At 42.6% G+C, this 27371-nt stretch overlaps 2 protein-coding genes across 8 annotated transcripts; one reads left to right on the top strand and one right to left on the bottom strand.

The window, feature by feature from the left end:
* The first annotated feature begins 178 nt into the window (after nucleotides 1-178).
* On the top strand, nucleotides 179-18885 carry ANKRD42 (ankyrin repeat domain 42). Of its 5 annotated transcripts, none has more exons than XM_038130420.1 (15): nucleotides 179-293; nucleotides 515-632; nucleotides 1380-1533; nucleotides 1936-2099; nucleotides 3623-3730; nucleotides 4051-4170; nucleotides 4779-4914; nucleotides 7773-7973; nucleotides 8303-8428; nucleotides 10104-10209; nucleotides 10809-10984; nucleotides 11416-11542; nucleotides 14104-14248; nucleotides 15426-15542; nucleotides 17818-18885. In XM_038130420.1, the coding sequence occupies exons 3-15, from the start codon at nucleotides 1515-1517 to the stop codon at nucleotides 17848-17850; spliced, it is 1578 nt and encodes a 525-aa protein (XP_037986348.1). In that variant the 5' UTR covers nucleotides 179-293; nucleotides 515-632; nucleotides 1380-1514; the 3' UTR covers nucleotides 17851-18885. The 5 variants fall into 5 exon arrangements, 4 of the variants coding, with proteins under 4 accessions (XP_037986348.1, XP_037986318.1, XP_037986339.1 ...); XM_038130390.1 differs by having other exon boundaries at nucleotides 11368-11542; XM_038130411.1 differs by having other exon boundaries at nucleotides 283-293; nucleotides 509-589; nucleotides 11368-11542.
* CCDC90B (coiled-coil domain containing 90B) lies at nucleotides 16371-27051 on the bottom strand. Of its 3 annotated transcripts, XM_038130462.1 has the most exons (10): nucleotides 26719-27044; nucleotides 25001-25120; nucleotides 23843-23962; nucleotides 22318-22421; nucleotides 20890-20991; nucleotides 20212-20253; nucleotides 20061-20132; nucleotides 19926-19979; nucleotides 18892-19006; nucleotides 16371-17741 (listed from the first exon to the last, which is right to left on the bottom strand). In XM_038130462.1, the coding sequence occupies exons 4-10, from the start codon at nucleotides 22336-22338 to the stop codon at nucleotides 17686-17688; spliced, it is 462 nt and encodes a 153-aa protein (XP_037986390.1). In that variant the 5' UTR covers nucleotides 22339-22421; nucleotides 23843-23962; nucleotides 25001-25120; nucleotides 26719-27044; the 3' UTR covers nucleotides 16371-17685. The 3 variants fall into 3 exon arrangements, with proteins under 3 accessions (XP_037986390.1, XP_037986366.1, XP_037986379.1); XM_038130438.1 differs by lacking the exon at nucleotides 23843-23962 and having other exon boundaries at nucleotides 26920-27051; XM_038130451.1 differs by lacking the exon at nucleotides 23843-23962.
* Between the last annotated feature and the right edge of the window lie 320 nt (nucleotides 27052-27371).

Below are 27371 nucleotides of genomic sequence, written 5' to 3'. Positions count from 1 at the left end.
CAGCACTGAGGAGGCTCCATATCCGCAAAGCGCGCAGAAAGGCGGTGTTTGACGCCGGCCGGCCGGGCCCTCCCCCTGCCCCGGGCCTGGAGGCTCCGCCTCGCCCCGGCGGGACGGTCTGGGACGGGCCGGGCTGGGCCCGCGGCGCCCGCGGCCCTGGGGCTGCTGCCGAAGCCGAGCTCCGGGGGGTTGGGTTTGTGTGTTACGGAAACATCGCAACGCCTAAATTGTGCCTTTCCCTATTCCGAGCCGTATCCTTCTTCACTTAATTTCTTCAACTGGATTTTGGGCAGGTATCGATCTCAACGTGCTTACTGAATTCTTTCTGCAAAGTTTTCTCCCAGAACATTGAACGAGTGTTTGATAACAGTTTTTGGTAAAAAAAGCCCAAACAAACAAAACAAAAAAACAAAAAAAAAAAAACCCACTAGAATTATGGAGCCTGCCCTTCGTTTTGAACATCGATGTGTCGTCTTACAGAATTGATGTTAACAGCTTTTTTTCTGAGCTTCAGTCCCAGGCTGCTGCCTTTGTCTTGTGCCAAGAAGCCAGGGCACCCACCCACCCTTGGCATTCGTGTCCATGCAGTGTACGTATCCAGAGGGAGCGGGGAGACAAAATTCCTTCTGCTGGTGGGTCTTGTTGTTTGCTTTTCCTCTGGGTTAAGGGAAAAAAAAAAAAAAAAAAGTTGCGTGAACTTGCTGTGCCGAAACATTGTGTTAAACACATTAGAACTTGGCCGAGCAGCGTAATCAGCCAGGCCTGCCTGTGATGTTGTGTAATTCTGCTGAAGTCTGTAACCCTCACTTGGTATAATGAGCAATTTCTTCCTTTGGGGGAAAATTATGTAGTGGTGAAACTGTTCTTCAAAATAACCCAAACAACTCAAACCTCAAAACATGAACTTGATGACCTCTTGAGGCCCCTTCCTGCTGGAATTATTCTGTGTTTCTGTGCTGCTTCTGCTGTTTGTTTGTCCAGTATTTTGCAGGATGGAGTCCTGGTTTTGAAGTTTTCTAGGCTTTGTGCAGGGCAGTGATGCAGCCTGCCCAGCTGGAGAGGTGGAGGTGGGTTGAGACACAGGCACAGGATCCAGCGGTGTGTTACAGGGTGTGTTACTGTCACACTGGAGTGCTGGAGCTTCACTCCCCCCCGCTCCTCTCTGTGGCAACCCCAGATCTGCCCGAGCTCTACTATCATGCTACAGATTACATGAAAACAGGCACTGGCAAACTGCAGAGGACGTTCTTAATTATATCTAGTGCTTTTTAACAAATGTGACAAACATGTCTGTGCAATATCTCTTTTATATTCTTTAATATTTTTTTACCTTGAATTGTGTAACAGTGTTTACTGCTACTACCATTTCTTCTCCACAGGCAGAGGAACTGAGGCACTAATACCTTGAGACCTTCAGTTTTATGCTTTCTTGACTTGCTGAACAGTAGCCCAGTTCTCCAGGACTTGCAGCAGTGTGAAATGTAATCAGGGTGTTGGTGCATTTTGGTATCGGAATGATGACTACTGCAGAAGGTGAATACTAATTGGTTTAGGTTCCTTTCATGTTTGGCTATCTGAAGTTAGCCCCCTTGGCCATTAGATCTAGTTACATCTCATATTTCTGTTTTCAAGTTTTGTCAAGGTATCAAGATGTTGCAAGGGGTTTGGATATGTAATTCTCATTGTTTCCAGTCATGTAGTTAATCAGTGGAAAGGCCTGAAGGGAGGACGCAGGTAATTTGATACCATGGCCTGGTGACAGAAGATTTTTTTTTCTTTTATCCTACTGCTTCTACATTTAGAGTTTGATTCTGTGCCATGAAGGTCAACTCTGATGTTTTGTTTTTTTTTTTTTTGATTCATCAGACATTCTCTACCTCTTAAATGTTGCTGGTTTAAGCAGTGGACTAATGCCCTTTCATTACTCCTCACTAGTTGTCAAGAAGAAGCAAAATTACACCAGTGTGCATGAAGCAGTGAAAGCTGGGGATGTAGAACAGCTTGCATCGATGATAAAAAGTGGAGCCAGTATTAATGAGGTGGATGTAGTTCACAAATTCACACCCTTGCAGTGTGCTGCCCACTCGGGAAGTCTGGAGGTAAAACAATACCTTAGTGTATAGGCATGGCTGGGCTTTTATGAGTCCCTGTTTCCTTCTTTGGGAGAGGCTGAACACAACATTGCTTTGATCAGACTGAATCAATAATCTCTGCCTGTTTTTCTTATTAAATATATTCACCAAGGGCACGAGTACAGGATTTTTATTTTTTTTTCTTTCTGAAGAGCCAGGCAATTTACTTAATCAACTTTGCCATAATTTACAAAATCATTGGGTTTCTTACTCTGAGCAAAATGTGCCTTATGGCCCCCCTTTCAGACTCATGACCTTCTTTTGTCTCTATTGCATTTTCTCCTTTGCTTGAGACACGTAGAAAATCCTGTAGGATGTGTAAAATATTCTTAAGGTGACTGAAACAGCTGAGAAGTGACATGAAAATATACTCATTCTGCTTACCAATGTCCCATGCCACATTCTCCATAGAAGTAGTCCTAATGCATTTTATTTTAATAAATGAAAATGTTGAATAATGGTAGAGAAATCAGCAAGCGATTGCATCAATATTTTAAACTGCCAGAAGGATTGAACTGCTGTGTTCAGCACAACATTCTCCTTTTTGCAGCCTCCTTGTTCATTGTTCATGGCAGTCTAAACTTGAAGCAGCAAGGCCCTTTATGTCCCAAAAGAAAAAATGTGAAGTTCTTACTAGACTCAAGAATTGCTAAGTGCAGAGCTGCTTCTGGAACGTAGAGACACTGTCAAGAAAATGCTAATCATCATGTCAAGCCCAAAACCAGATTGCTTACCTTTCCCTTCTGCCTCTATAAGTTCTGCCATTTTTCATTGGACTCTCCTACTTTGCAATCAGTCTGTTAGACTTTTTGAATTATCTGTCATCTGTTTGTCACTAAGCTCCTTGGCAGAAATAGTGGAGGAAGCTGTAAGATGGCCTGAAAGAAGACAATAAATCATAATAATATATAATAAAAGGTTCTAACTGTTCCTCTAGCTCTCTTTGAATAGTTCATAAAGCTTTCCATTGCAATGATATCTGCTGGAAAAAGATGAATAAAACAAAACTAGGCCATGGAAGGATGAGAACAGATATGGGTTTACATATGCCTAAGAAGCCTAATAAATTAAATGAGGTTTCAAATTTAGTATGTGATCTTTTTCCTGCCAGTAATTTTAGCTGGAATTCATGTGAGCATGTTTGCATTGTTTTTTCCAATGCTTTTACCTCATGCCATAAGAATACTCTCACGATTACATTTTAAATCTGGAAGAGTAAAATTAAAAAGTAACATTGATGCTAGGATCTGAATTAGTAGGTTATTTGCACATTTTGTACCCTTGGGTGAAACCTGGAATGTATAACTTACCCGTAATTTCCTAATGCACAAATACCTGTTTAAGGCATGCTCTGGGGTCTCCTATTTCCATAAGGAAGTATTCCTACACTGTTTTGAAATGTAACTTTGATGGATGGATTCTAGTTGAAACGTGCCTCAGAGACACGTTGGGAATAGTTAAACAAAAAGCCCTTTGGTTTTGTTGAGCAGTGCCTTCAGTGGCTGCTCTGGCATGGAGCTGACACCGCGCGTGTGACTGTGAGAGGCTGGACAGCGGCTCACCTGGCGGCCATCCGAGGGCAGGATGCCTGCATGCAGGTACTGCAAATCCTCACTCTCAAGCAAAAGTTAGTAGCGCAGACCTTAATACTGGACAAATTCATTATGAAGATCAGCTGAGGGAGCCCCTCAGGGAGCTATGAGTAGCTCATCTCGATGTCTTGGCATGTCAAATTAAGTTAGTCATTTTCAAAGCGGAGCACTCATTTGTGCTGTCTGTTCAAACAGATCTGTTTTGTGCAATACCAGACCCCTGAGGTCAGCCCGGAGTTATCCTGCTGGTCATCATAAACCATCCTTCTGGGAAATGTTTGCTTTTTCAGCTTGTGAAATGAACGTGTGCTTTGCATTTCTTTCAGGCCCTGCTACTGAACGGAGCGGACGCTGCAGCTCGGGACGAGCGCGGGTGCACGGCCTCGCACCTGGCTGCAGCCCACGGGCACTCGTACACCCTGCAGACCCTGCTGCGCACCGGCGCGGTGAGACTCCTGCCGGCAGTCCTGCTGCACTGCCGGAGCCCGGCAGCCTCTCCCAAGCAAAACTCTCCCTCGCTTAAACTGAGATTTAGGGCTGTAGATTAATTACTGTGGGGGAATTTATTCCATGGGTAAATTTCCGTTTTTTTAGATTGTGATATACATTTAAGGACATGATCAAAAAATGTAGAGAGAATCAATAATGTGAGTAAATCACCTTCTGCTGAGTATGTCATTAAATGAGCATCAGGTACTGGTGATGCTAATTTTTTTCAGTTCTAAAAATCTTCTATAGTAAAGCAGACATAAACTTTAAAAAAAGGAAAATTAGTCCAGATGCATATTTAAGGAATAATGACCAGTGTATGTCATTATGATGATAAAAACATGTCTAAAAATGTACCTTTTCTAAATGTATTAAGTAAAAGCAAGAACCTATGGAAAGTACTTGTCTTGAAATTGGAACTGCATATAATGCATGAACTTTGAAAAACATTACTTGGTTTGATTTAAATAATTTAACACAATGAACATCAGATTCCCATATATAAAATTTGTCTTGTGTCTTAGGATTCTGAAGCAAGTGAATTAACCTGCTACTTTCATTGTAGGATGTAAATGTTTCAGACAGGAATGACTGGAAACCTGTTCATTATGCTGCTTTTCACGGTCGCTTGGGGTGTTTGCAGCTTCTTGTTCGATGGGGAGCGTGTGTAGATGATGTGGATAACAATGGAAACCTTCCAGGTATATCAGGATAAATCATATGTTTTTAAACCTTTGGTTTACAGTTATTGTGAAATGTGAGCAAACCATAACTAATGCACAGCAGCAGCATTTTCTATTTGATTCCATGCAATCCACATAGATAGCCCATTTCTCTAATGACGGGAGGATTTATAAAATTCAAAGTGTTACTCTGCTGGTGACAGTATCCTATTCACTTCCTGCTCTGCTAGCAAGGATGAGAGCTCACAAATGCTGGGATGGGGAGCAGACTGAGCCTGACTTGGGAGCAAGTGAGCAGCATCTCCTGTGTGTGTGATGGAGCTCATGTGCCATTGGAGGTCACAGGAGAAGGATAGGTGGATGGGGAGGTAGTTTCAGCTGCTATGTGCTACTTTTTGACTTGGTGCCAGTGTGATGAGGTTCTGGTGTGTTTGCATGCAGGTTTTTGTATCCCACTGTTTCTTAACTGATTTTGTAAAACAGTTGTTTTCATTTTCCTGTGATTCCTCCATCTTGATTTCTGGAATACTGCTTTTTCTGGATTATCTGTAATTTCTTTTCATAATTATCAGTGTATTCACTTCAGCAGAAGAATTTGCCAGTGATTGTTCCTTGCTTGTATTTTCTCCAGTATCCCTCTCCCTAACATACCACTGCCTCAGTATCCTCTGTAAGCTCAATGACATTGTTCCTGTCTTGAATTCTCCTTGCATCCTCTCCCTTTTAGCATTTTCCTTCTAATGGTTTCCCGCATTATTTGTTCCAAAGAGCATATGTTTTTCTCTATAACTTGTACAGAGTTATCTTTACAAATCCCTTCTTAAAATTTTTTACCCTCTACTAAGGACTGCTTACCTAAGAAACAGATAGCCATGCTGTGTTTTGCAAACCTGGGTCTTGTTAAAGGATGTGAGGCTCCTGCATCCCAGCAGGAGATCTGGTGCATTAGCAATAAGGGGTCACATGTGAGGCACCCTGGGGGCAGCATGGAAGGCAGCTTTATTTGCATTTGGGAACACTTCCCTGATAACAGACTTCTGTGGAGAGAAAGCAGATGCCAGCACAGTTTTACTTAAATGCTCTGTATAAAATGGTAAGTAGAAAACTGCTTTTGTTGTACTTTGACATCTACAAAAGCTTGATCATGCAAGCTTTGTTCTGTTTCATTTGATCATGTTATCTTCCAAAGGAAAGAGGGTATTTTTGAACAAGGCTAGTAACAGATTAGTAGAAGTACTGTGCAAACCAGCTTGTGGTCTGCTTGTGTAACAGAAGTGAACTTAAATTATCTTTACATGCTTCAGCTTCAAGATTAGCTGAACCATGCAATAATTTTTCCTAACAGAATACTGGAGGAAATTTTTTGAGGTTGCAGTGCCAGGCACCTGAAACTTAGAAGCTGGCTGCATCTTTCCTATATGTGTGTTACAGCAAGGGGTCTAAGTATCTTGGCAAATTTCCTTGCCAATATTTTGGAAGGAAAAAAAATTGTGTCTCATTCAATGTACAGAATGGGCTGTGCTTATTAACTGAACATTTCAATTTGCTTTCTCTCTGTATTCCTTTTGGGCCACATTCATGCTTTTATTGCTCACTAGTCAAACCTATTCTAAATATTTTTCACAGACACAATTTTTTTAACTTGCGGCTTTGAGAAGAGTGAATATTGTTTATCTGATTTTATAAAAGACAAGATAAAACACAGAGAAGTTGGGATACCAACAGATTTTAGGTATCTGAAAATGGATTTGTAAGGGTTGAGTCAGTTTTTCACTAGCTGACTTACCTTTAACATGGTACCCATCTTTTTTCTTCTCCCTGATAACCTAACTCACTGACTAAAATTCAGACAATGGCAAAAACAGCCCTTATTTCAGTGAAGCTCAGATTTTAAACAATCATCTGTACAGAGGTATTGTCATCTTGCTGCAAAACCAATATCCATAACCTTTTAGAACAATTATGCTCTGGAAAGCTGTGGATGATTTGGTTTGCTATATATGGTTTGGTTTGCTTGTGTATGCCAAAAAGGAATTGACATGGGTTTTTTGGATCCTGGGTACATTGTTTGTTGATTATGAAGATAGTGAGATTCTTACCTGGAGACAAACTAATCCTTTTGCCTCTAGAACATCAGCCAGCTTTACAGAGCATTTTCATGGAGGGATAGATCATAATAAGCATTTATTTGGCAAGTTCTTCTCATTAATGGGATTAGAGGATACTACTTGTATCAAACAAGTTGGCATGTGTTTGGTACCTTTACTTTGTTGTAGGCCCAGCACTGTAGTAATATTAAATAAGTAAATCTCTGCATAGCCTAAAGGTCAGGTGAGGAATGTACCTTCAAATATTTTGTCCAGTAAAGCACCTATCACTGTCCTCATTTTATGAGTGAGTTAACCGGGGATGTGTTGCAACTTTTTTGTGGTGGCACAGTAGAGCCTAAAGCAGAAATGGCTTTAGCTCCTAATCAAGGACACTGCTTGCTGTCCCCCTATAAGGAATATCCCTGGGACAGCAGGGTCAGCGAGATCTGCTGTGTTGCTGGGTAAGTGAGGCCCCAGCAGTGCACTCTCTGAGCTAGGCCTCGGTGCTCTGTTGGGAGTTTGTTTTGTTTCCTGCAGTCAGCTCCACCAGGGAATCATCTTTGCAGATCCCATCCTTGGCAGCTTTGCCTCCTTTGCCTAGAGCTGAACTCTGTCCTGGGTGGGAGCTGAACATTGCAGTTCAGCTGAGGCTGCTCTTCCCCTTGCGCAGTGTTGGATGGCTCACGTGCTGGTGGATGAGCCAGCTCTAACCAGTGGTGGGAGCATTGCTTTCTCAGTGGGCAGCAGGGCTCAGATCTAGCACCCTTTGTTTCATTTGTGCTCTAGCACATCTGGCAGCAGTGGAAGGACACTTGCATTGCTTTAAGTTCTTGGTCAGGAAAATGGCCAGTGTTACGCACACTCTGAAAGCCAGGAATGACCATGGAGAGACTCCAAGGGACTTGGCTGAACGGTTCTACAAGGATAATATTCTGCAATATATTGATGGTATGGAAAAAGAGGAGGAACATCCAGAGACACAGGAAGGTGAGTATGGATCAAGATACACTTAAAGGCATTATGTGTAATTCTGCAGAAGTATACAAAGGTGTGCTTGTTATTTCAGGTCTGTGAAATTAATCTCTTAACTGTTTGAAATGCCTGTAGCCATAACTAAGGCATGTTGCATGTTTAGTCAAGTGTCTGGTGTGTACTGATGCACAGCTGCATTTTAGCTGATTAAGGAGCATTATCCTTGCTATGTCTGAAGTGTCCATACATAAGTTGCTATGAGAGAAGTGAGCTGTGAGACAAAAACCAGCATGTTCAGTAGAACTGCTGGCATCTGCTTGGAAACATGCGCCTTTCATTTTCAGTTTTAGCTTTCCCAGCTCATGATGCTGCTTTCAACGGGGACTTACTAGTGGTTAGAAGACTAGTGAGAAGTGGAGTAATCAACATTAATGAGCGGGATGATAAGGGATCCACTCTCCTGCACAAAGGTCAGTAAATATGATCTGTGTTTCAGCTTGTTACTCTTTGTTGCTGATTCATTTACTTTGCTTTTCAAGTGGCTCCTTATCAGATAAACTTCATGAAAACAGCATCTCATTTCTTGAGGGCTTGGAAAGACAAACCCAAACCCCATATTTTGTAATGTATGTGTGCGTGGGTCACTTTGAAAACAATATAACCAAGCTCAAGTCAAGGAAAAAGAGCTTACAATGAAGAGAAATCAGCATCTAAACTGAAAACTAAGTAGCTCTGACATTTATTTACTATTTGTATATCGATATCATGTCAGGTTTGTTGGAATTAATCCTGATTTTCAGTGATAGAGAAATAACAGATCAAGCACATGAATTCCAGCTTTGAGTGATGAGCAAGGCTCTATTCTAGCTATAAAAGTTTTAAATTTTCACTTAATTTAATGTAACTAAATAGTTTTGATTTTTTTTTTAATCAGGCAAGATGTGGCTTTTAGAAACATCTGGCTGGCTAAGTATGAGAATAATCTGTATTGTGGCCTGGGCCTGTATTTACTGAACACAGTACTGTGGGGATATGTTGTAAAAACCACAACAAAAAAATTTGGTAGGATGCTGTGAAGAAAGGTAAATTTCTGGTTGACACTTTGGCATGTAGCGTACTGCTAATATTACAGAAAAAGTGGTTCTTCCGTGTTTGGGGATTTCACAGTATTGTCTGAAAGAAGAAACAAAAGATGAAAGAAAGAGGAAAACATTTTTGTAATATGCTTTTAACAAATTTCCTACATTTCTTTTTGACTAGATATATAGTAGAATTTTTAAAAACATAATTGAAGTTCTTATTAAAATAACTGATATGTAGCTATTTTAAAATCCCACTTTCTTTTCTTGGAATAATGCTGACCTACAGTTTTTTCATCCCCAGTGTTTCCAGGCTGATGTTGTAACTTCATTTCCTTATCTCAGTAAGAAAACAAATATAAAAAATATCCAGCAGGGAGTGCTGTCAAGAAATGGATTTATTCTTCCTTGAGAAAATCACTGTACAGTTTCATCTAAACTTGCCAAATACCATCTTCCATAAGAGTGACGTTGTTCCTGGCACCACGTGGTGGGAGCAGTGGCCATGGCACATCATATGAGTAGGGTTGTGTTAGGATGCTGCTGAGAGGTGTAGCCTTGAGTGTCTGCCCCAAGAAATGCTGTACCTTTAGCTCCAGCTCAAAGCCCTGCTTCTGTCTCCTGAGACAGTGGCACACACCACAGGCTGGGGCAGCCAGCTGTGTCTGACCCCTGGGAGCCCAAAGCCAGGGAGAGGTGACAGCGCTGCGCTGCCAAACTGTGGCACGCAGGCCTTTCTTACTAGGGCAGCAGCTATTTGTGTGCCTTGTGCTCTGTACATGAGACTGGGCAAGTTTAGTTTAGCTTGTGTTCAGCAAGAGCTGCCAGTGCATTTCTAGAGCTAGAAAGAGTCACCAACCACACTGCATGCTCTTCCCCAAAACTCTGTGTACCCAAGTGATTGTCAGCATCTTGACACAGAGGCTCCTCTTGAAATAGTATCTCCCTTGTGGTGTCTTAGTGAACCCAATCTCTGACATGTCAAATAATAGCAAGAGGAGGACATTTTAGGTTTGAAACACTTCAGTTGTATTTAATTGACTTGTGTATGCCTTCCTTCTCTTAGCTGCTGAACAGGGGCATATCCATTGCTTACAGTGGTTGGTTGAAATGGGAGCTGACTGTGACATTACAAATGATGCTGGAGAGACTCCAAAGGATGTAGCCAAGAGGTAGCAGTACATATCCTGTAGCTCTGACACTTATTTACTTACTCTTTGTATATCAATATCATGCCAGCTTTGTTGGAATTAATCTTCATTTTCAGTGATGGAGAAAGAACAGATAAGCCCATGAATCCCAGCTCAGAGTGATAAGCAAGGCTGTATTGTATCTATAATATTGTAACTATTAAAGGTTTTAATTTTCACTTAATTTTCTTTTTAGTGAGGTCAGGCACGAAAGAGGAAAACTAGCTCAATTGCCAGAGGACAATTTTGAGCCTATATGCTCACAGTTTGCTGTACAAAGTGAATAAGAAGTAGCAGAGGCCAGCTGATTTTTGCGTTAATAAAAATAATGCAGATTCTGATGAGATTCGATTAAGAAACCCTGCAAAGGAAAGAGGTGCCTCTGATGTAGGAGCCATTGCCATAAGATTCCATCGAGGCAGAGCTCATGCCATAAGAATACTACAAAAAGAAGATAGATAGGTGTAGTGTGTGTACAGTGCTTCCTTTAGTTCTGAAACCCCTCTGATAAATGGCAACATGGGCAGTTTGAGAGTTTCTACCACACGTGTTTTTCCAGATTTTAACTGTTCTCTGTGCAGATTTGGCCATCTGGCAGCTGTGGAACTTTTGGCACCAAGAACTGGAAACAGTAACTCTAGTGAGGAAGAACTAGATGCAAACAACATCAAGTTTTTTGAAACACATGGTGTGGAAGGGAGTACAGATAGCAAAGAAGATTTAACCCTGGATAAAGCAGAGAAAAGGAATGCACGTGGTAAGCACTCAATTTCCATCAGTCCTTGTTTGCAGAAGTTGTTATCAGGGCATTATAATCCTAACTAGGACAGTCCCAGCCAACTACTCTGATCTTTTTGCTATGAGATGAGATGGTTGACAGGATATCTGTAATACTGAGCATTGAAACAAATTGTGGAATATTAGAAAGCAAGCAGAAGGCAATCAGATCATAATTGTTACGCCATTTTAATCCATGTTGGTGCAACAGTGTTGGATTGCTATTTGTTTTTGACATCTGCTTGCTGTGTGGGTGTCAGGTGTAGCTCAGTGTTTGCTGAGCAGTGTGATTTCTGCTCTTATGTTTGTAAGACTATTTTCCAGACTATTGGATTTCAGCATGAAATGTCTTCATGTCTTCAGCATGTCTCCTCCTTGCATTTTACCTACCTGGAGAACTCTGTCTTACAGTAAGGGCCTATCACAAGATTAAAGAACTTCAGAGGCTTCTAGAAATTGCCTACAGCAACTACAGACAGCTGGGAGGAGTAACTGAAGAGGAGAGGAAGACGAGAAAAGAAGAAAGGAAAGTTGAGAAGTAAGGTCATTCTGCCCTGCTAATGTTTAACTCTGTGGGGCCCATTTTAAATCCTCCTTTAAAGCTGATTTACACTCAAATTTGCATTTGGCCATTCTGTCTTTTCCACTTACCAACTTCAACCAGGCCAAAAGAAATGAACTGCAGCAACGTGTCTGGCCATTTCTAAACTTCTACCACCAGGATCAGCCCCACAACACAAGTGCTTGATAGGTCCATGATTCTTGTGTGAGATCATCTGTTCAGCCTTCAGGTATTTCTGCAGATGTGTGCAGTAGGTCTGATAGCTTCTGGCTGCTTTGTTTGCTCTGAGGATGCCAAAGACATGTATACCCTTCAGGAAATCTGAAAATAGGCAATAGTCTTAGCATGGCTTGGATGGATGTGCATATACAGCAGAGATTATTCAGTGACCTGCTAACATTTCTGTTCATTGGCAATATGTTTATGTGCTCAAGAAAGGATTAGCTTGTATCCAGACCACGGAAAAAAACTATCAGCAAACCTGCCCTTGCATGCGAAGCATTGTTCATAAGATCTAATTCTCAATGTCTCCATTAAATCAAATGGTTCTGTTAGGTTGATCAGGTGATTTGATGGACAGACTGTCTACATTTCAAAGAAAAGTCTATCAAAGATTTAGAGATTTAACAATACTGCAGTCTCCAAAGACAGGCCCGTCTCCACCTCTGCCTGTCAAAGATTTGGCTATCCTCTGTTCTCAGTCTCTGTAGATAACCACCTCCACCATGTGTTTGGGTCAACCCAATCCACTCTCTTTATGTGGTCACTGAGAGGAGACTGAATGGGGGGCTTAGATGCCATCAAGAAGACAGCAGGCTTAGCAGTTGATCTGGAGCAGATAATAGGTGTCACAGATTGCAATTAAGTACTTTGTTTTACAGCCACATCTGAGCTGGGAAACTGAGGTCAGGATTTCTTCCGGTTCCAGGTCACTCTTTGACTCAGCTTATGCTGAAAGTCCATCTTGCCTAACTTGATATGTATACAATAGGTAACAGACACCTCTGTCCGAGTTTGTTATCATGAGCTTCTTTTCCAGCTTCTTGGAGAAGTGTAGGCATTTCCAGGGCATAATTAGACATGTACTTGAGGATGAGATTCATCACTTCTAGAAGTGTCTCTCCTGGTTTTAGAGGAGGGTGACCATCTTAGGTGTTGATGCCCACGCTGAGAGGTCAGAGCAATCTGGTTTTAATGATGGAAAAGTCACTGTTGACTAATGACAGACAGGAAAGTTCATTTTGGATAGAGCAGCTGCTCAAAAGCTAGCAGTGTCTATTAGAAGGCTCTGCTGGGGCTCTTTAAGGGATGTTGCTTTCTGTTGCTTTCTTTTCCCTAGCCCCAAACTCTTCTTTTGAAAAGAAATGGGGCTTGTCAGAATACCTGCCTACCCTTCTCAGGGTACCTATCTGTAGATAAACCCCAAGGTGCTTGTATCATAGGCCAGAAAACCTCATTATTGATAAAATACTTAATGGCAACACCATTTTGCTAGATGAAAAACAGGAGGTGCCACTTGGGAAGGCCACTGTAGCAGATTTTGAAGACTTCTGCTTTAGTCCAGGTTTTTTGGCTGTAAGAGGCCTGGTGTGAATCACTTCACAGTGCTTTAACCAGGGTTCGTTGCAGGAAATTGTCACCATGGGTGTGCCACAGAGTCTGGGAGCTGTGCCTCTTTAATTGAAAGCAGGGAAGAAGTCAGCTGTCCCCTGAGCACAGGCCATTTTCGAAGTGTCAGTAAGGCTGATTGGTAGCTCAAAGGGCCTGAGTCAGGAATTCCTCACTCTGGGAAACAGGGAAACATGGAAACATGGTAGGTCTTGCTGAGAGCTTTCCTTCTGTGATGTTTGAATGCATAGGGCAGATATCTCCCCTTTCCTTTTATTGATCTTCCATCCTTGTAGCTGGGATAATTCATCCTGATATATGAGAGAGCCAGCTCAACTCCAGAGACTCAGTTTATGTGTGAATTATGTGGCAGCTAAACAGTTCCAGGGATCTCAAATAATTTAGGAGCCCTTGAGGGTGTGACCAGTGAGATCTTGTGCAACTGTGTATAAGCCAGTCATGCAAGCTGTCATCTGAGTATTCCTCATCCATGCCTAAGCCAATCAATAGGAAGGATGTAGAAGCACCAGATGTGAATGAGAAGGCTCTCCCTGACCTTTCCAGAATGCTGCCGGCTTTGTACTTTTTCTCTGTTTCGTAATAACTTCGTTGCTTCTTGGGCACTTCTCCCTGTCCCGCAGCTGGAGCTTGGCCTGGTGACAGGCAGCGGCGGCCCGGGCTCGGTGTGCGGGCAGACGGCTCCATCTCGTGGTCCGATCGCGCTGAGCACCGCTGGCAGCCGAGGAAGGAAAGCTGCTGCTCAGCGCTGTCACCAAGGGTCCGGAGCCTGAGCACAGCTGGCGTGAGGCGTGCTGCGCTGCTTTCTGCGTGACTGACCTGTTCCCTGGCAAAGGCGCTGCGCCACGTGGAGCAGCCGGGGCAGGTTTGGATGTACTTCATGCTCTGCTTGTCTCCTTTGCTTTTGGCAGGGCCGTGAGGGAGCTGGAGGCCCAGCTGGAATTTGAGCGAGTCAGGCGGGAGAAGCTGGAGAGCCAGCTGGATGATTACCGTGCTGAGATAAACCAGCTCCGAGAGGGCCGGGGAAAAACCCGCACCGCCTCTGCTGCCTCTGCGGTGAGTGCCACACCAGCTCCCCGGGCGTGGCACAGAGGCCCCTGCCTGTTGCTCCTGTGTGTTTGTTCCCTCTGTTAGAGGGCACAGTCTAGAGAAAACGTGCTACGACTTTCAGCTCGGGACGCTGAAGCGAGCAGGAGCCCTCGTCTGGCCTTGACAGTGTCTCTGCTGTGGAAGGGTATCAGTTTCTTTCTGTACCCTGGCAGAGCACTGCTATTCTTCATCTTAATTTTCGCCTAAGGAGTGGGTTGATCCCGAGCATATTCCATACTGCATATCCAGTGACTGGCAGCTCCCCTTGGCTGAGACTTGGTGTCTGAGACTCAAATCGTGCTTCAGGAGAGGTGTCGTCACCACTTAAAGGCTACCCAGCCTGCACGGGTGTAGAGATTGCTACCATGGGTCCCCAGAGGGGGACAAATTCAGTAACAGGGACTTGATCCACGTCACAGTGTCTGGAGTCAGTCAGGCATACTGAATGAGAGCCCAAGTTCTCATAGAAAATTCATGGAGAGAATTCAGTCTGTTTGGGAAAGGAACAGTACGTGTAGCACCAGAAGTTCTCAGACAGAGGTTCTATTTTGAATTAAAAATTAAGCTCTTTTTATATGATAGAGATATAAGAGGAAAAAAGACACCAACAAGTGCAAGCAGCCAGTAGATGATGACATTTCTAATTTTTTACTTTTCAGCTGTATAGGCAATAGATGGTGCTTCTATTCTTTCAGAGCATTTTTTATTTCCCAGACTATTTTCTACCTTTTCAGTCAATTACCTCTGCAGTCTTTTGTTTTTGTGCTTCTTGGCGAAATCTCAGGCTCTGAATGCTAGGTGCCACAGCTGTATTTCAGAGAGGCCAGCTGCTCTTTTTCAAGGATATTTCTGCTTCTCAGCCTTGTGATTGCCAGGCTGGCAAACATTTTCTCTGTCAGTATTTTTCATTAGGCAAGTGCTTTTTGGTAATTTTCCCCCTCTAACCAAGCTGCCTTTCTGGCTGAGTGACTGCTATAGCCAAGGGACCTTCAAGTCTCACTGCTGTGCTGCCATCCCATGCCCCAGGACTGTGCCCTGCCCTCAGCTTCAGTCTGAACAGAGTTTTCTGTGCTTACTCCCAGACGTAGATCTTCACATCCTTTCAGTGGTTGCTATTTAATGGCTGCAGTATTCTTTGTTTCAGGAAGCTGAGACAATGGCCCAGTCGTGCAAAGAGGAAAATAAAGAAGCAGTCAGCCTGCAGCCCAGGAGGAGTGCGACTGCACTGAGGAACAAACCTCAGAGGGGCAGCAGACTGGAGGTACAAAAGCAATATTCAAGATAATGCAAAGTGTTTGCACAGCCCAGCTGTACAGATGAGCTGTGGGTCTCTGCCTTTCACTGAACTGGTGTTAGTTCTGTAGTTCTCTGGCCTAACAACAGGAGAGTCACAGGACCTCGTAATTCTGAGGAAAGTGTCTCCATTCACTGGTCGATTTTGTACTGCCACCTTAGGATGGAAAAAGTGCACATTCCCTCCTAGTTAGTGTGGAAGCTAATGGGAGAACTACTTCTCAGCCACAGAGAGGTTCCAGGCCCCTTGATTTTCATCTTTAGTCCTTCCTAAAGAAGGCAGGAAGCGACTCCTTTGTGAGGTGCAAGATGACCTGCAGCAGTCTCTGAGTCTAACTCAGGGCTGAAGAGTTTACTAAGTTATGGGGTAGCCTGTGGCTAGAAATGGCAACCCTGACCTCTCCTCCATACATAAAAACCATTTAATGACTACACATATAAAAGCTTTTCTGTCAGCTGTGTGCTACTGCGACATTTTCCCTCTGGAACCCTCATTTTGAGACTTTGAAGATAATTATTTTAGTGTGTCAGTCTTGACCTGTCCTCTCCTTAGTACCAAAGAAAACTTAATCTCTGAGAATTTCAAGGATACTGAAAAATAAAAATCCATGGTTTTGTGTGCACCATGAAGGAGAGGCATGCTGACATAACAGCATATGCCTTGCATCAAGAGCCTGGTTCAGGGTGTGTGAAATGATGGTGATGACAAGCTGCTCCAGATGATGACAAGCTATTTCCTGCATCACCATTGGTGCTAAATTTTCAGGCAGAAATTCTCAGATAGCCAGACAGCAAATATAAGAAATTAATTTTATTTTTTTGAATGAAGATGATAAATAATTTAATGCAGAGAATATAAGAATTGGCAGAATACCAGCAAGTTCAACTGTAAACAGAATAAAATAGCAGTAAAAAAATTGCCAGTACTCAGCACTACAACAGTCCTTAGCCCATAAAAGGCCTATTCTTACTTCAATGTTAATCCAGAAAGACTTAAAAAAATATTATTATACTAAAAGAATCAAACCAAGCAAATGCATTTGTACTCAACAAGATGGAACTGCTTCACTTTTGGAAGGCATCCACTTGTGTTGCAACTCTGCAACAGGAGCTGTCAAGTCCTTGCAGAAGGCAGAGTGGTCACAAGGGTCAGTGTATCCCATGGGATTACGAAAATGCCTGGAGGAGGGGGGAGGAGGATCACCACCACCACCACCACCATCAGCCTGGCACCACTGAGATTCTGAGTATTTCCATATTAAAAGCCAGATACTATGCCCGGAAAATATGTGCAGGTTTCTTGGAACTACTCTGCACTACTTGAAGGGGGAAGTTAAGAGCACTTATCTGCCCCAGGGCTGTACAGAGCTGCTGAGAGTGGAGGCATTTCCCCTTGGAAAGGTAAAGACAGAGAAGGTTTCCCATTCTTTGACTTAAAAAAATTGCAGGAGATACTAACAAAAATCTACAGAGACATTTTGTACATGAGATTTTGACTTAATGTAAATCAGTTTCCAAGGAAAAAAAAAGGGTTTTTTAGTAAAAGCCCTGGAGTGTGTTTTTACATATGTAGATTAAAAAAAAACCCCAAAACAACAACAACAAAAGGGCCAAGCTTCAATTCATCAAAAAAGTGAGGACCAGACTGGAAGCAAAATCTTGAACCTATGTTCAAGATTATTTTAATTTACTTGGATCAGATTAGATAGATTGAAGTCTGGTATTAGCATCCCCATACTGGGAACTCTAATTTGGGAATTGTACTCCCATTTCTAGTGTATATAAAATGTTTAATATTTCCATTTTGAAAGGAGCTGAGAGTGAGAATTTTCCAGAAAGAAAACAAATTCAATTCTAAAAGATATCAGAAAACTTTCTGGTATAGCATAAGAAATACTTGGAAATAAATACAGTATTGAATAGGAGGCAATGGAATATTACTATTTGGCTACCTTCCCCCAGTTATTTTGATCTTTCGTGTTACATTTTCTGAAAACATTTTTATTATACAGTTAGAATATCAAAACCAAAAGGTGCCAAGGTTATCATCGAAGTGGTGTTGCCTGGGTGGCCTTTTCTGTCTGTATTTAGTGCAGTCATTCCATGAAGATCTATTTCCAGAACCTGTAAAACCCCAGTGCTATTGCTAGGCAAGTGAACACTGAAGCTGTTGAAAAAAAAAAAAAACAAAACACAAAGAAAGGAGATGATTAGCTGAATGCTGTTGTACATTTTATCCATAGAAGAAATTAGCTGCAAACAGATGGAAGAATTAACAACTCTAGAGCAGAGCCTCCTAAACCTCCCAGAGTGCTGCAGGTGTGACAGAACAATTCCAGAAGCCAAGGGCTGGTCGCAGATGCTGGACCCTGCACAGCAGCAGTGCTGAGATGGGAGACCCAAGACAGCAGCCTAAGGAGCCACGTTTTCAGGGACACATCCCAACAGCTATGCTGGATACTTCAGAGCACCACAGGCTACAGGGGCTTGTACTACTGTCACCCAGCCACTGGAAACTGCACTACAGGCTGCACCAGGGCTCACATTCGACATCTCAGATTTCCCATGGAACCAAAATGACAGTGAATTTGAAAATGAGCTGTCAAACATGGCAGCACTCCTGAAACCTGACAAGTTGTCCTTTGGATTTGTTATGCTGCTGTTTCAATTAGTGTCAGAATAAAGCTAATTACATTTGCCTTTGAACTTATTCTCACTTCCAAATATAATGCATTACTCTCTTTTTATCCAGCTCCTACACAATAAAAACTTCACTGGTTAATGTACATATTGAGAAGACTAATCTCAAATTATGTTTTTGAACAAGCAGAAATTTGTTCTGCTTGGAGGGGAAAAGTACAAGTCCTGCCACACAGAAACTGTGTGTCTCTGTGAAGACTCAGTGGGAGGCAGAACTGGTCACTCTCAGACCAGTCCTGAATGACAGCAAACTTTCAGGCTAATATAAATGACCTCAGCAAAACTTCTGTAGCAACTCCATCATATCAATGGCTGCTGCAGCAAGCAGAGGTACTGTCAAACTGGGTAAGGTATTAAGGCTTTTAGGTTTTTTTTAACCATGTCCATATTTGTCCTAATCCCAGTTCTGGGCACAATCCTAGTCCCACGGTGGCATGCTCCCAGCTCTCCTGTGTTCTCTGTCACATTTCTTCCAGCTGGAGGGGGAAAGGGAGATCTCCTCCACCCAATCCCAGTTATCTGCTGCTACAGCTGACCTCATTTAGCATATACTCCTAAACAGAATTTTATACAGCCACAATCTGGTACCAGTACTCACCTCCTTGCCTGTCACATACCTGCCAAATAGCGAATGGTATCAAGTTTATTCGATTCCATGAGTGTTTTTAAGGAAGCTATTTCAGTGTCAATTTTATTACTGATTTCTGAGATAATGCTGTTGGTATTTGCATCCTGAAATATTAAAAGACAGCATATATTTGACAATGGTCTCTAGCCCCTTCAGCTTTCCAAAGGTGAACTAAAATACCATGCTACCATAAACAAGAAAATTTCCAACCTATCACTGCTAAGAGACATTAGAAGACAGAGAAACTTGCTTCATACAATCCGTAAAGATTGTTGAAGGGATTGAGACAGTAAGAGAAAACTTCAATGATCACAGAATCACAGACTAGCTTGGGTTGGAAGGGACCTTAAAGACCATCTTGTTCCAACCCCCCTGCCATGGGCAGGGACACCTTCCACTAGACCAGGTTACTCAGAGCCCCTTCCAGTCTGGCCCTGAACGCTGCCATGGATGGGGAGTCCACAACCTCTCTGGGCAACCTGTGCCACTGTCTAGCCACTCTCATGACAGACTTTTGTGTCTGATGTGCCAGTGCCTCCTGAAGGAGATATTTTACAGCACACATAACAGTACTCCTGCATTTTTGAAAAACAAAGGTTTAAGCATTCACAAGGCATATCGCAAAAATGGAAGATATGCTCAAGATGGGACACGGTCCCTCTTCATCCCCCTAGACTTTGATGTCCTCTAGCAGCTTTGGGACTTCCAGTCCTTGAATTGCTTGGCTGTAGGCACCTGCACCATCCCTGTGACAGCTCATCAGTTAACAGTGGGAAAAAGGAAGCATGAAAGCTCACATCCCAGCTGTGCCAGACTGCGACAGTACTTGGGAAGTGAGGGACAAGGCTGGAATGCTGATTGGAGTTTAGCATGAATCCCACAGGCAAGAAACACCTGCAACAGCCCTGAGTGATAGAGCCTGGCCTTGCTTTACCACACCCATGAATGTATTAGCTTTCACCACAGTTTGGGGTTTACAGAACACGCAATGCATAACTACATCCTGCTTTGTTCAATACTTACTTTTTTATGAAACTCCGTAGTTGCTTCCATCAGTTTCCTCTCCTGATCTGTAAACTGTGGATAAAAGATAAATCACAGCTATAGCAACAGAAACACAACACAAAGCTAAGAAGGGCTTCTCACAGACCAACTCACCATATCTGTCACCCTGCTCCTCTCCAGGTTTATGTCAAGCTTGCTGTCAGCTCGGATTTTACCGGTTTCAGTCTTTAAAACAAATTAAGATTATGAAAATAGCTATTTATTCTCCCTAGTAGGAGTGTGTAGGTACTTGCTGTTTACTTACCATTAGCTGCTGTTTAACTTGATCTAATTCAATTTTCATTTTCTAAGGGCAGAGGAGGGAAAAAAAAACGATTTTTACAAATTCAGGAAATTTAACCAAATGAATCACTGATGTGTTATCACTGCATCCATGCAATTATTCTTTCCCCATTTTTCCTCCCAATGGGGCAATTAGTTCTTGATTAAATATCCTAGCTAATGCATCTGGATGTACAGGCATATATAATCTGCTGGGAATTTTGTCCAAAATAAAGGATTTATTTTTTAACAATGATGATCTTGTTATTCTGAGTCTAAAGACAGCATAGAAATACCAAAATACCATGAAGGAAAAGCAAAATGTGTCTCAATCACCAAATTAATGAAACTGTTGCAAAGGAATGGCTGACTCCTCTACCTGCACAATATGCTAATGGCCAGAAATTAGCACTTACCCTCAAATAAAATTACAGAAGCTCAAAAAAATGTACACATCTTAGAATCCTTTACAGAAGATCTGAGCAGGTCATAGCAAGTGAAATATATTTTTATGTGATCTCTGAAGTTGTAACATATAGACTCTTCAATTCTGATGAAAGCATCCAGAATCACTTTTACATTTTGTTCCACAAATCTGTATATCAGGTAAAACACAACAAATACTGCAATAAAAATGCTCAACGAAAATATATATTAGTACCTCATTCTCTGCTCTTAAGTTTGCAAATTCACTTTTCTCTAGGATGACCATATCTTTTCGAATGGAGTCCAAATGTGCCATTATCTGCTGTAAAGTTATTTCCTTTGAAAAATAAAACATGCCATTGATTAAGGTGCACTCTTTTTGACAAGTACAGAAAAAATGTTTAGGTCTGAAATGATGAAATTAGCTACTGCAACGCCCAAAAGTGGGGAGTCTCTCTAACAAGAATGTGACAGAAACAGGCAATTTAATACCAGCAATTTGTTTGAAAGCCTCAAGAGTTTTGTGCTTTTTCTGTTACTTTAATACACCAATTCTGAACTTAAGCAAAAAGACCAGAGGTGTCAGTCCAAGTAGCGATGAAATGAAATAGACCTGAAACTACAGGTCACTCCTGCACTCTCTTCCACTTTCAATGAACATTCAGTAGCCTCAGAAGCATTAACTGTTGATCTGAATGCAGCTCTTACTAAGCACTTCCATTTCTTGCCTAAAAACTAGCTGAAAGCCAAAGACTTGAAGAGTGTCACACTGCCAGCATCAAAGATGGATGGACAGAAGTGACACACTGCTAAAAAGCACTGAGAAAAGCCTTCCTGGGGTTTGAACTAACAAGTTCAGAATTCAACCACTACATATAAACACAGGAAGAAACCCAAACCAGAAAATAAAGGAAGAAACTCAGAATTTTAAAATGCTGAAGGCAATACTCCTTCACCCAGCATATGGAAGTTATCCTACTGTTTAGCATGGAAAAGGACATATTGCTGTGGGATTCTCTGATGCACAGTGATGGTTTTGATCATTGCTCCAGAAGGCTGTGCAAGCTGAAATTATGTGCTGTTCTTCTTCAATTACTTAATGTAATTAAGCATTCATTGCTATTTTATTTGAACTGCTGAGCCTTTCTTCTAACAGATTTTTATCTTACTGGCATTTACTTGTAATATAAGTTGTCTAACTTTTTTTCCCCTTCTGAACCTCAGAAGAAAACAAGAATTTCTGTCTCTGTGACTTTCTTTCATCAAAATGAAAACCTCTCTTTTTGGAAATCCTATTACATGCACAACATCCTAAACAGAATTGGCATGGAATTGCATTAAGCAGAAACACTGGTTTTTATAGTGTAGCCAGTATTGATAATGAATATTTTAAGATGGTATGAGGCATATTATCTCCTCAGTGTAAATGCAACCAAAGTTTTCCCAGGAATTGTAAATCTTCATTGTGTTCAATGAAGTAGTCAGACTTCATTGGAAGTCAGTGGAAGCTGGTCAGGGCCTATAACCATCTGTTAAAATCCCAAATGAAACTCAGGAAAACCGGGCACAGTGAGGTGTTTATGGTACTAGAGAGAGCTGCTCACTTGTGTTTTAAATATGCACACACGAGCCTTTATAGCTACACAGCACAGAGGAGTTTTACCTGCTGGGCCTGTGTAACCATGTCCTTGTAGACGGTGTCTAAGCTGACATTGGACAGGGTTATCAACGCCGACACGATGGTCTGTGCTTGCTCCTTCCCAAAACCTGGGGAACAATTGAAGGATGACAAGTTAAGGTGGTATTAAAAATCTGGATAAGGAGCAAGAGACGCTCAAGTGTAACACCTAACCACAGTGGCACATGGGAATTCACACAGTGACAGGGAACTGACAGCCAGGAGCCAGGCACTGCGACTTCAGCTAGAAAAAACAAACTTAATGCTGCAAAAATCTGAAGCACAGCACCTTTTAATATACTAAATGTCTAGACACGCAGCTGACAGAAAGACCAAATTTCTTCATACAAGATCCAGCCATTCATGCATTATAAAAATAATTTAGCAAAACTTTCATAATTAACTTTCACAAATTCTGTTAAAACCAAACTTACCTTGAGCTACAAAGCATGCATTCTATAGAATAATAACAAGTAATTCTGCACATATTGGAACTGCCCTGCAGAGACAGGAACATATGCAAAACTGATTTTTAAACTGCTGCATCCATTGCCTGCAGAATGAAGTCAAACTGGGATTTTTGCTTTCTGATGATAAAAAGTACACTTTATCTGTACACTTTGCTGGTGTAAATTTGAAGTGTTACACATGATGTGTGGTGAATAATGGGGAAGAAAAATTGCTCTCATTTTAGCTGGATCTGGTCAAGTGCTGAGAGCTTTTGCCCTAGAGATTTATTTCCGGCAATCTGACTGATATGTTGTGTTTCAACTACCCCATTTTATAAAGTGGGCTAAATTAACATTGAAAAATGCTTTCAAGGCACATTATTTAGAGGACTATGCCACTGCACCCTTCTAAAATACTGGTACTGTTGAGATGCACCACTGGTTTACAAGTCTAAAAAAGCTACACATGCTTTATGACAGCTTTCTTCCACTACTGGAAGAAAGTGTGATAGTATTGCTTCAGTTTCTCTGAATTTTCAGGGTTACTTAAGCTCTTGCCAATTCCTTATGTTTCTCTTCCTCCACAGCAAGAAATGACTGTGTTTTGTGAAAGTTTAGAAAACGAGGAAAAATATATATAAGCAAGAGATTAAAGCCTGAAAACTGCCTAAAGCTTGGGAAAAACTAAAATAGCTCTCTTACTTTGGTGGTTTTACCTATACAGACCTGTCACTGTGGTAGGAGTATTTGTAGAAGTTACAGAACAAATGAAACTGAATAACAACTGGCACTGGACTTCACAAGTTCTAAAGGAACTCCAAGAAGAAATAGCTGAATCAGTCCCTAGGACAAGTAACATTTCACAGCCTACTGTGGTTTGCCATGGATTGGAAAATAACTGTGCCTGTAGTTCCCCACATCTCTAGAGAGTTGTAGGGAAGTACAGGCTGTTAAGTCTGACAAGCATGAAAAAAACCCAAACACAGTTAGCAGACTACTGTAAGTCTTTTAACTACTAACACATATTATTATTAGACCCAAATAGTGGAAACAATCCTCACCTCTGACTGTACAAAGTTTCTACTTTCACTTGGGATTTTAAAAGACAGTTGCTAGTCTGATGAAGACATCAGCTCAAAACTCAGCAGGGATGAATAAAGCAAACCAAACCCTTTGAATTACTAGGAACAGAGAACACAACAGACACAACATTACTTTACTATGCAAATCCACAGGACATTCAGTTGTCAAGTAATGCCAGCACTGTTCCCCGAAAATGCGAAATGGATTGGAATGCGACCGAAGCAGAAAATATTAACAGAAGGGCATTGTGAATAATCAAAAATATGGAAAATCTACTGCTTCAGGAAAAATGCAACAAGGTGGGATTCTTCTCTTTGGAAAACGATGGGGCAATATGACAGAAGTTTGCATAATCATGAGCGACATGAGAGATGCAATGTTCACTCCTTCCCACAGAAGAGCTGAGTGGGCATCAAAATGCCAGAGATGCCAGATTGTGCGTAAGCAATACATGCGGACGTCTGAAGTTCCATGAGGAAGGATGTTCCGGACAGTAATCAGTTTACAGTGGCTCAGGGACTGCATAAACTTGTGAAAAGATTTCCACTGAAGGTTACTGAAACTCTCAAATTATTTCAAATACCTCCAGGGTGACAAACTGGAAACTTGGAAAGTACAAGGGGATGTGTGACATACCTCTGCCCTGTTGAAACACTTCTCTGCCTGGAGTGTTATGCCAGGGCTGGATGGACCCTTTATGACTTTAGCCAGTCTCACTCACAACAAAAGAGTGGGCATTGAGAATGTATCACAGCACTGTGCTGTTGAAAATATTTCTCATTGGGGAAAAAAACCCCTTCATTTACTCTTAGCAGGCTAATAGAAGGAATTTCTCGAAAAGCTTCATTTTTGCTATAGAAGTCTTTAACTGTTACTTCACATTTGTTACCTGTGTTCTGCTCCTCAGCTGGAAGACACCACGTGAACCTGCCTACAGCTACAAATGAGGTAAATGTAATGTCCAGTTGCTTGTATGGCATACCATCAGATGTCTCTCCTTCACCAGCCTCCTCAAGAAGCTGCCAAAACATTTTACTCCACCAGGTACTGGCACTCTGGGGAAACTGACAGCACTCAGAGTTATACTACTTAGTATTAAAAGTTTTCCTTTGAATTATTTATCTGATATCACTTACCATGGGCTTCCAGATCCTGCACTAAAGCATGGGTATCAAAAGTCACCTTCCTCTGCTCCAGGGGAGTGATATCAACTCTTCTGACATCATATGACTTCCGAACAAACGTAGCAGCAAAACCTGGAAACAACCAAAGAAGCCTTAGTCTTACCTTGATTGGCTTACCATGCAATACACTTATTTTAATTTCTTTCACCACAGAAAAGCTGCATGGATGTTGCAACAAAAAGCTAGGTTACAGCACACACTGGAAACCATCAACACTTTTCTACAGGGAATTTAGACTAAACAGGACTTACAGATCTGTCTGAAGTGTGTTCATGTAGCTGTGCAACAGACAAGCATCCTGATACAGCACAAATAAACCCCAAGGTCAACTGCTTTATAATATTTGGGAAACATCACTTAAATAATTTTTGTACTTGTGAAACACTAAACAACTTCACACAAGTAAGCATTCATTGCTATTTTATTTAAATTGCTGAGCCTTAATTCCAACAGCTTTTTATTTTGCCACAGAATCACAGAATGGTTTGGTTTGGAAGGGACTATAAAGATCATCTAGCTCCAAACCCCCTGCCGTGGGCAGGGACACGTTCCAGCAGACCAGGCAGTTCAAAGGCCCATCCAGCCTGGCCTTGAACACTTCCAGGGATGGGGCATCCACAGCTTCTCTGGGCAGCCTGTGCCAGTGGCTCACCACCCTCACAGTGAAGAATCTCTTCCTTATAGCTAATCCAAGTATCTCATTTTCAGTGGCTCGTGTGAACATAAAGCTACAATGTTTTAAAAATATATATACAAGTCTAATTTTCATGATGAATGGATTTCTTGGTTCACCAGGAAAGTAACTGGGCAGAACAGGTCTATGATGTATGTATCTAATACCTCAGAGATTACACCTAATCTCTAAAGAGGTATTAGTAAACCACAGATATTAGAGTAAAAATCTACTCTCTTTACGATGTGCCCTCCCACAAGCAGGTTTCACTGCTTCTCCTACTTTTATATCAAGCATATCCTTCTCTTTACCTGATGTTTGTGTGGCTTCACATAATACAGATCTTGCTCTGATTAATTCTTTGTTATCTAAGCAGCCCTGTTACTTCTTAGTCTGTTTATTTGAAACTATATGCACTGCCAGCTCTCTGCCTTAACCAAATTCTGTGTCTTATCCAGATCTTTACTCAAAAGCTTTATAACATTTAAACAGGGAATTTATAATTTTGTGCTGCTATTAGATAGATCAAGTTCTGTGCTATCTTACAAATACTATAAAGACCTGACTATAACTAAACCAGCCACAGCACTGTATTATTAATGACAATATTAGAATTAAGATGTACCAAATGCTAATGAAAACCAACTGAAAATCATCGTTTTTATAGAGATGTCCCAGCTTTTAAACGCACAGCTCTTGTCTTCTAAACGCATTTTTTCATTGGGTTGAACAGCTACATTGCACAGACAGTGTCTCAAGAAAGCTGGTATTACACTTCTGGCTGCTAGCCACGCTGCTCTTGGCCTGGCTGCTCCACTCCTGCAGTCTCGACGGGATACTCCTCTCCCAGCCCGGAGCTGAGAAAACCACTCCACAAACCGGTACCCGAGACACCTCAGGGTGACGCCCTTCCGCACCCCGCTCACTCCTCCCGTCCCGAGCACCGCCTGACAGCCCCGCACGCCCTCGCCCGGCTGCTCCCGCCCGTGCAACTCACCCCTTGTTCCAGCCCCGAGGGAAGGCGCTCAGCGCTCCCTCACACAGCGCCTCAGGGACGGGCCCCGCGGCCGCTCCCACACCGAGTCCGGCCAGCGCCCAGTGCAGCCCCAGCGCCGCTCACAGACACGGCCCGGGCTCACCCGACACCGGCAGCCACCCCCCCCGAGGGGCCGCAGCACGGCGCTGCGGCGCCTCTCACCTCTGCGAGGAGCCGGGGGCAGCCGGGCCGGCATCGGGAGCAGGAGCGGGCCGGCCCAGGCGCGGAGGGCACCGCTGCTCCCGACGCCCCTCATGGCGCCCCAGCCCTCCGCTTCCGCCCGCTCACTACTGCTTCCGGTCGACCCCGCGGGGCATGCTGGGTACTGTAGTCCGCGGCCGCACGGCGGGGCTCGGCCGAAGGCGGTGGCGCAGCGCCCCCCTGCGGATGGGAGGAGCGCAGCGCTTTGGCCGCCATGACCGCCCTCAGTCGGCGCCGCGCTGTGCGTGGGGGCTGCTCCGCTCTGTGACGCCAGGGAAACGACCTCGAAGGTCATCTAGTTCCAAACCTCTGCCATGGGCATGGGCAGAGACGCCTTCCACTGGACCAGCTTGCTCAGAGCCCTACCCCTGGCCTTGAACACTTCCAGGGATGGGGCATCCACAGCTTCTCTG

The sequence above is a fragment of the Motacilla alba genome, chromosome 1, assembly GCF_015832195.1.
Source record: "Motacilla alba alba isolate MOTALB_02 chromosome 1, Motacilla_alba_V1.0_pri, whole genome shotgun sequence".
Classification (NCBI taxonomy): Eukaryota; Metazoa; Chordata; class Aves; order Passeriformes; family Motacillidae; genus Motacilla; species Motacilla alba.
Note: the sequence above shows the minus strand (reverse complement) of the source record. Positions and strands in the feature narration are given on the sequence as shown.

What these genes read in the sequence shown, in the direction of transcription:
- ANKRD42 (XM_038130390.1), top strand. An exon ending in CCGCCTCTGCTGCCTCTGCG is followed by an intron (nt 14,249 to 15,425) that starts GTGAGTGCCACA and finishes TCTTTGTTTCAG; the next exon opens with GAAGCTGAGACAATGGCCCA. An exon ending in AGAGGGGCAGCAGACTGGAG is followed by an intron (nt 15,543 to 17,817) that starts GTACAAAAGCAA and finishes TTTTATCCATAG; the next exon opens with AAGAAATTAGCTGCAAACAG.
- CCDC90B (XM_038130438.1), bottom strand. Translation starts at nt 27,013, where the DNA reads ATGAGGGGCGTCGGGAGCAGCGGTGCCCTCCGCGCCTGGGCCGGCCCG. An exon ending in GCCCCCGGCTCCTCGCAGAG is followed by an intron (nt 25,121 to 26,919) that starts GTGAGAGGCGCC and finishes GGTTGTTTCCAG; the next exon opens with GTTTTGCTGCTACGTTTGTT. An exon ending in TGGTTACACAGGCCCAGCAG is followed by an intron (nt 20,992 to 22,317) that starts GTAAAACTCCTC and finishes TATTTTTCAAAG; the next exon opens with GAAATAACTTTACAGCAGAT.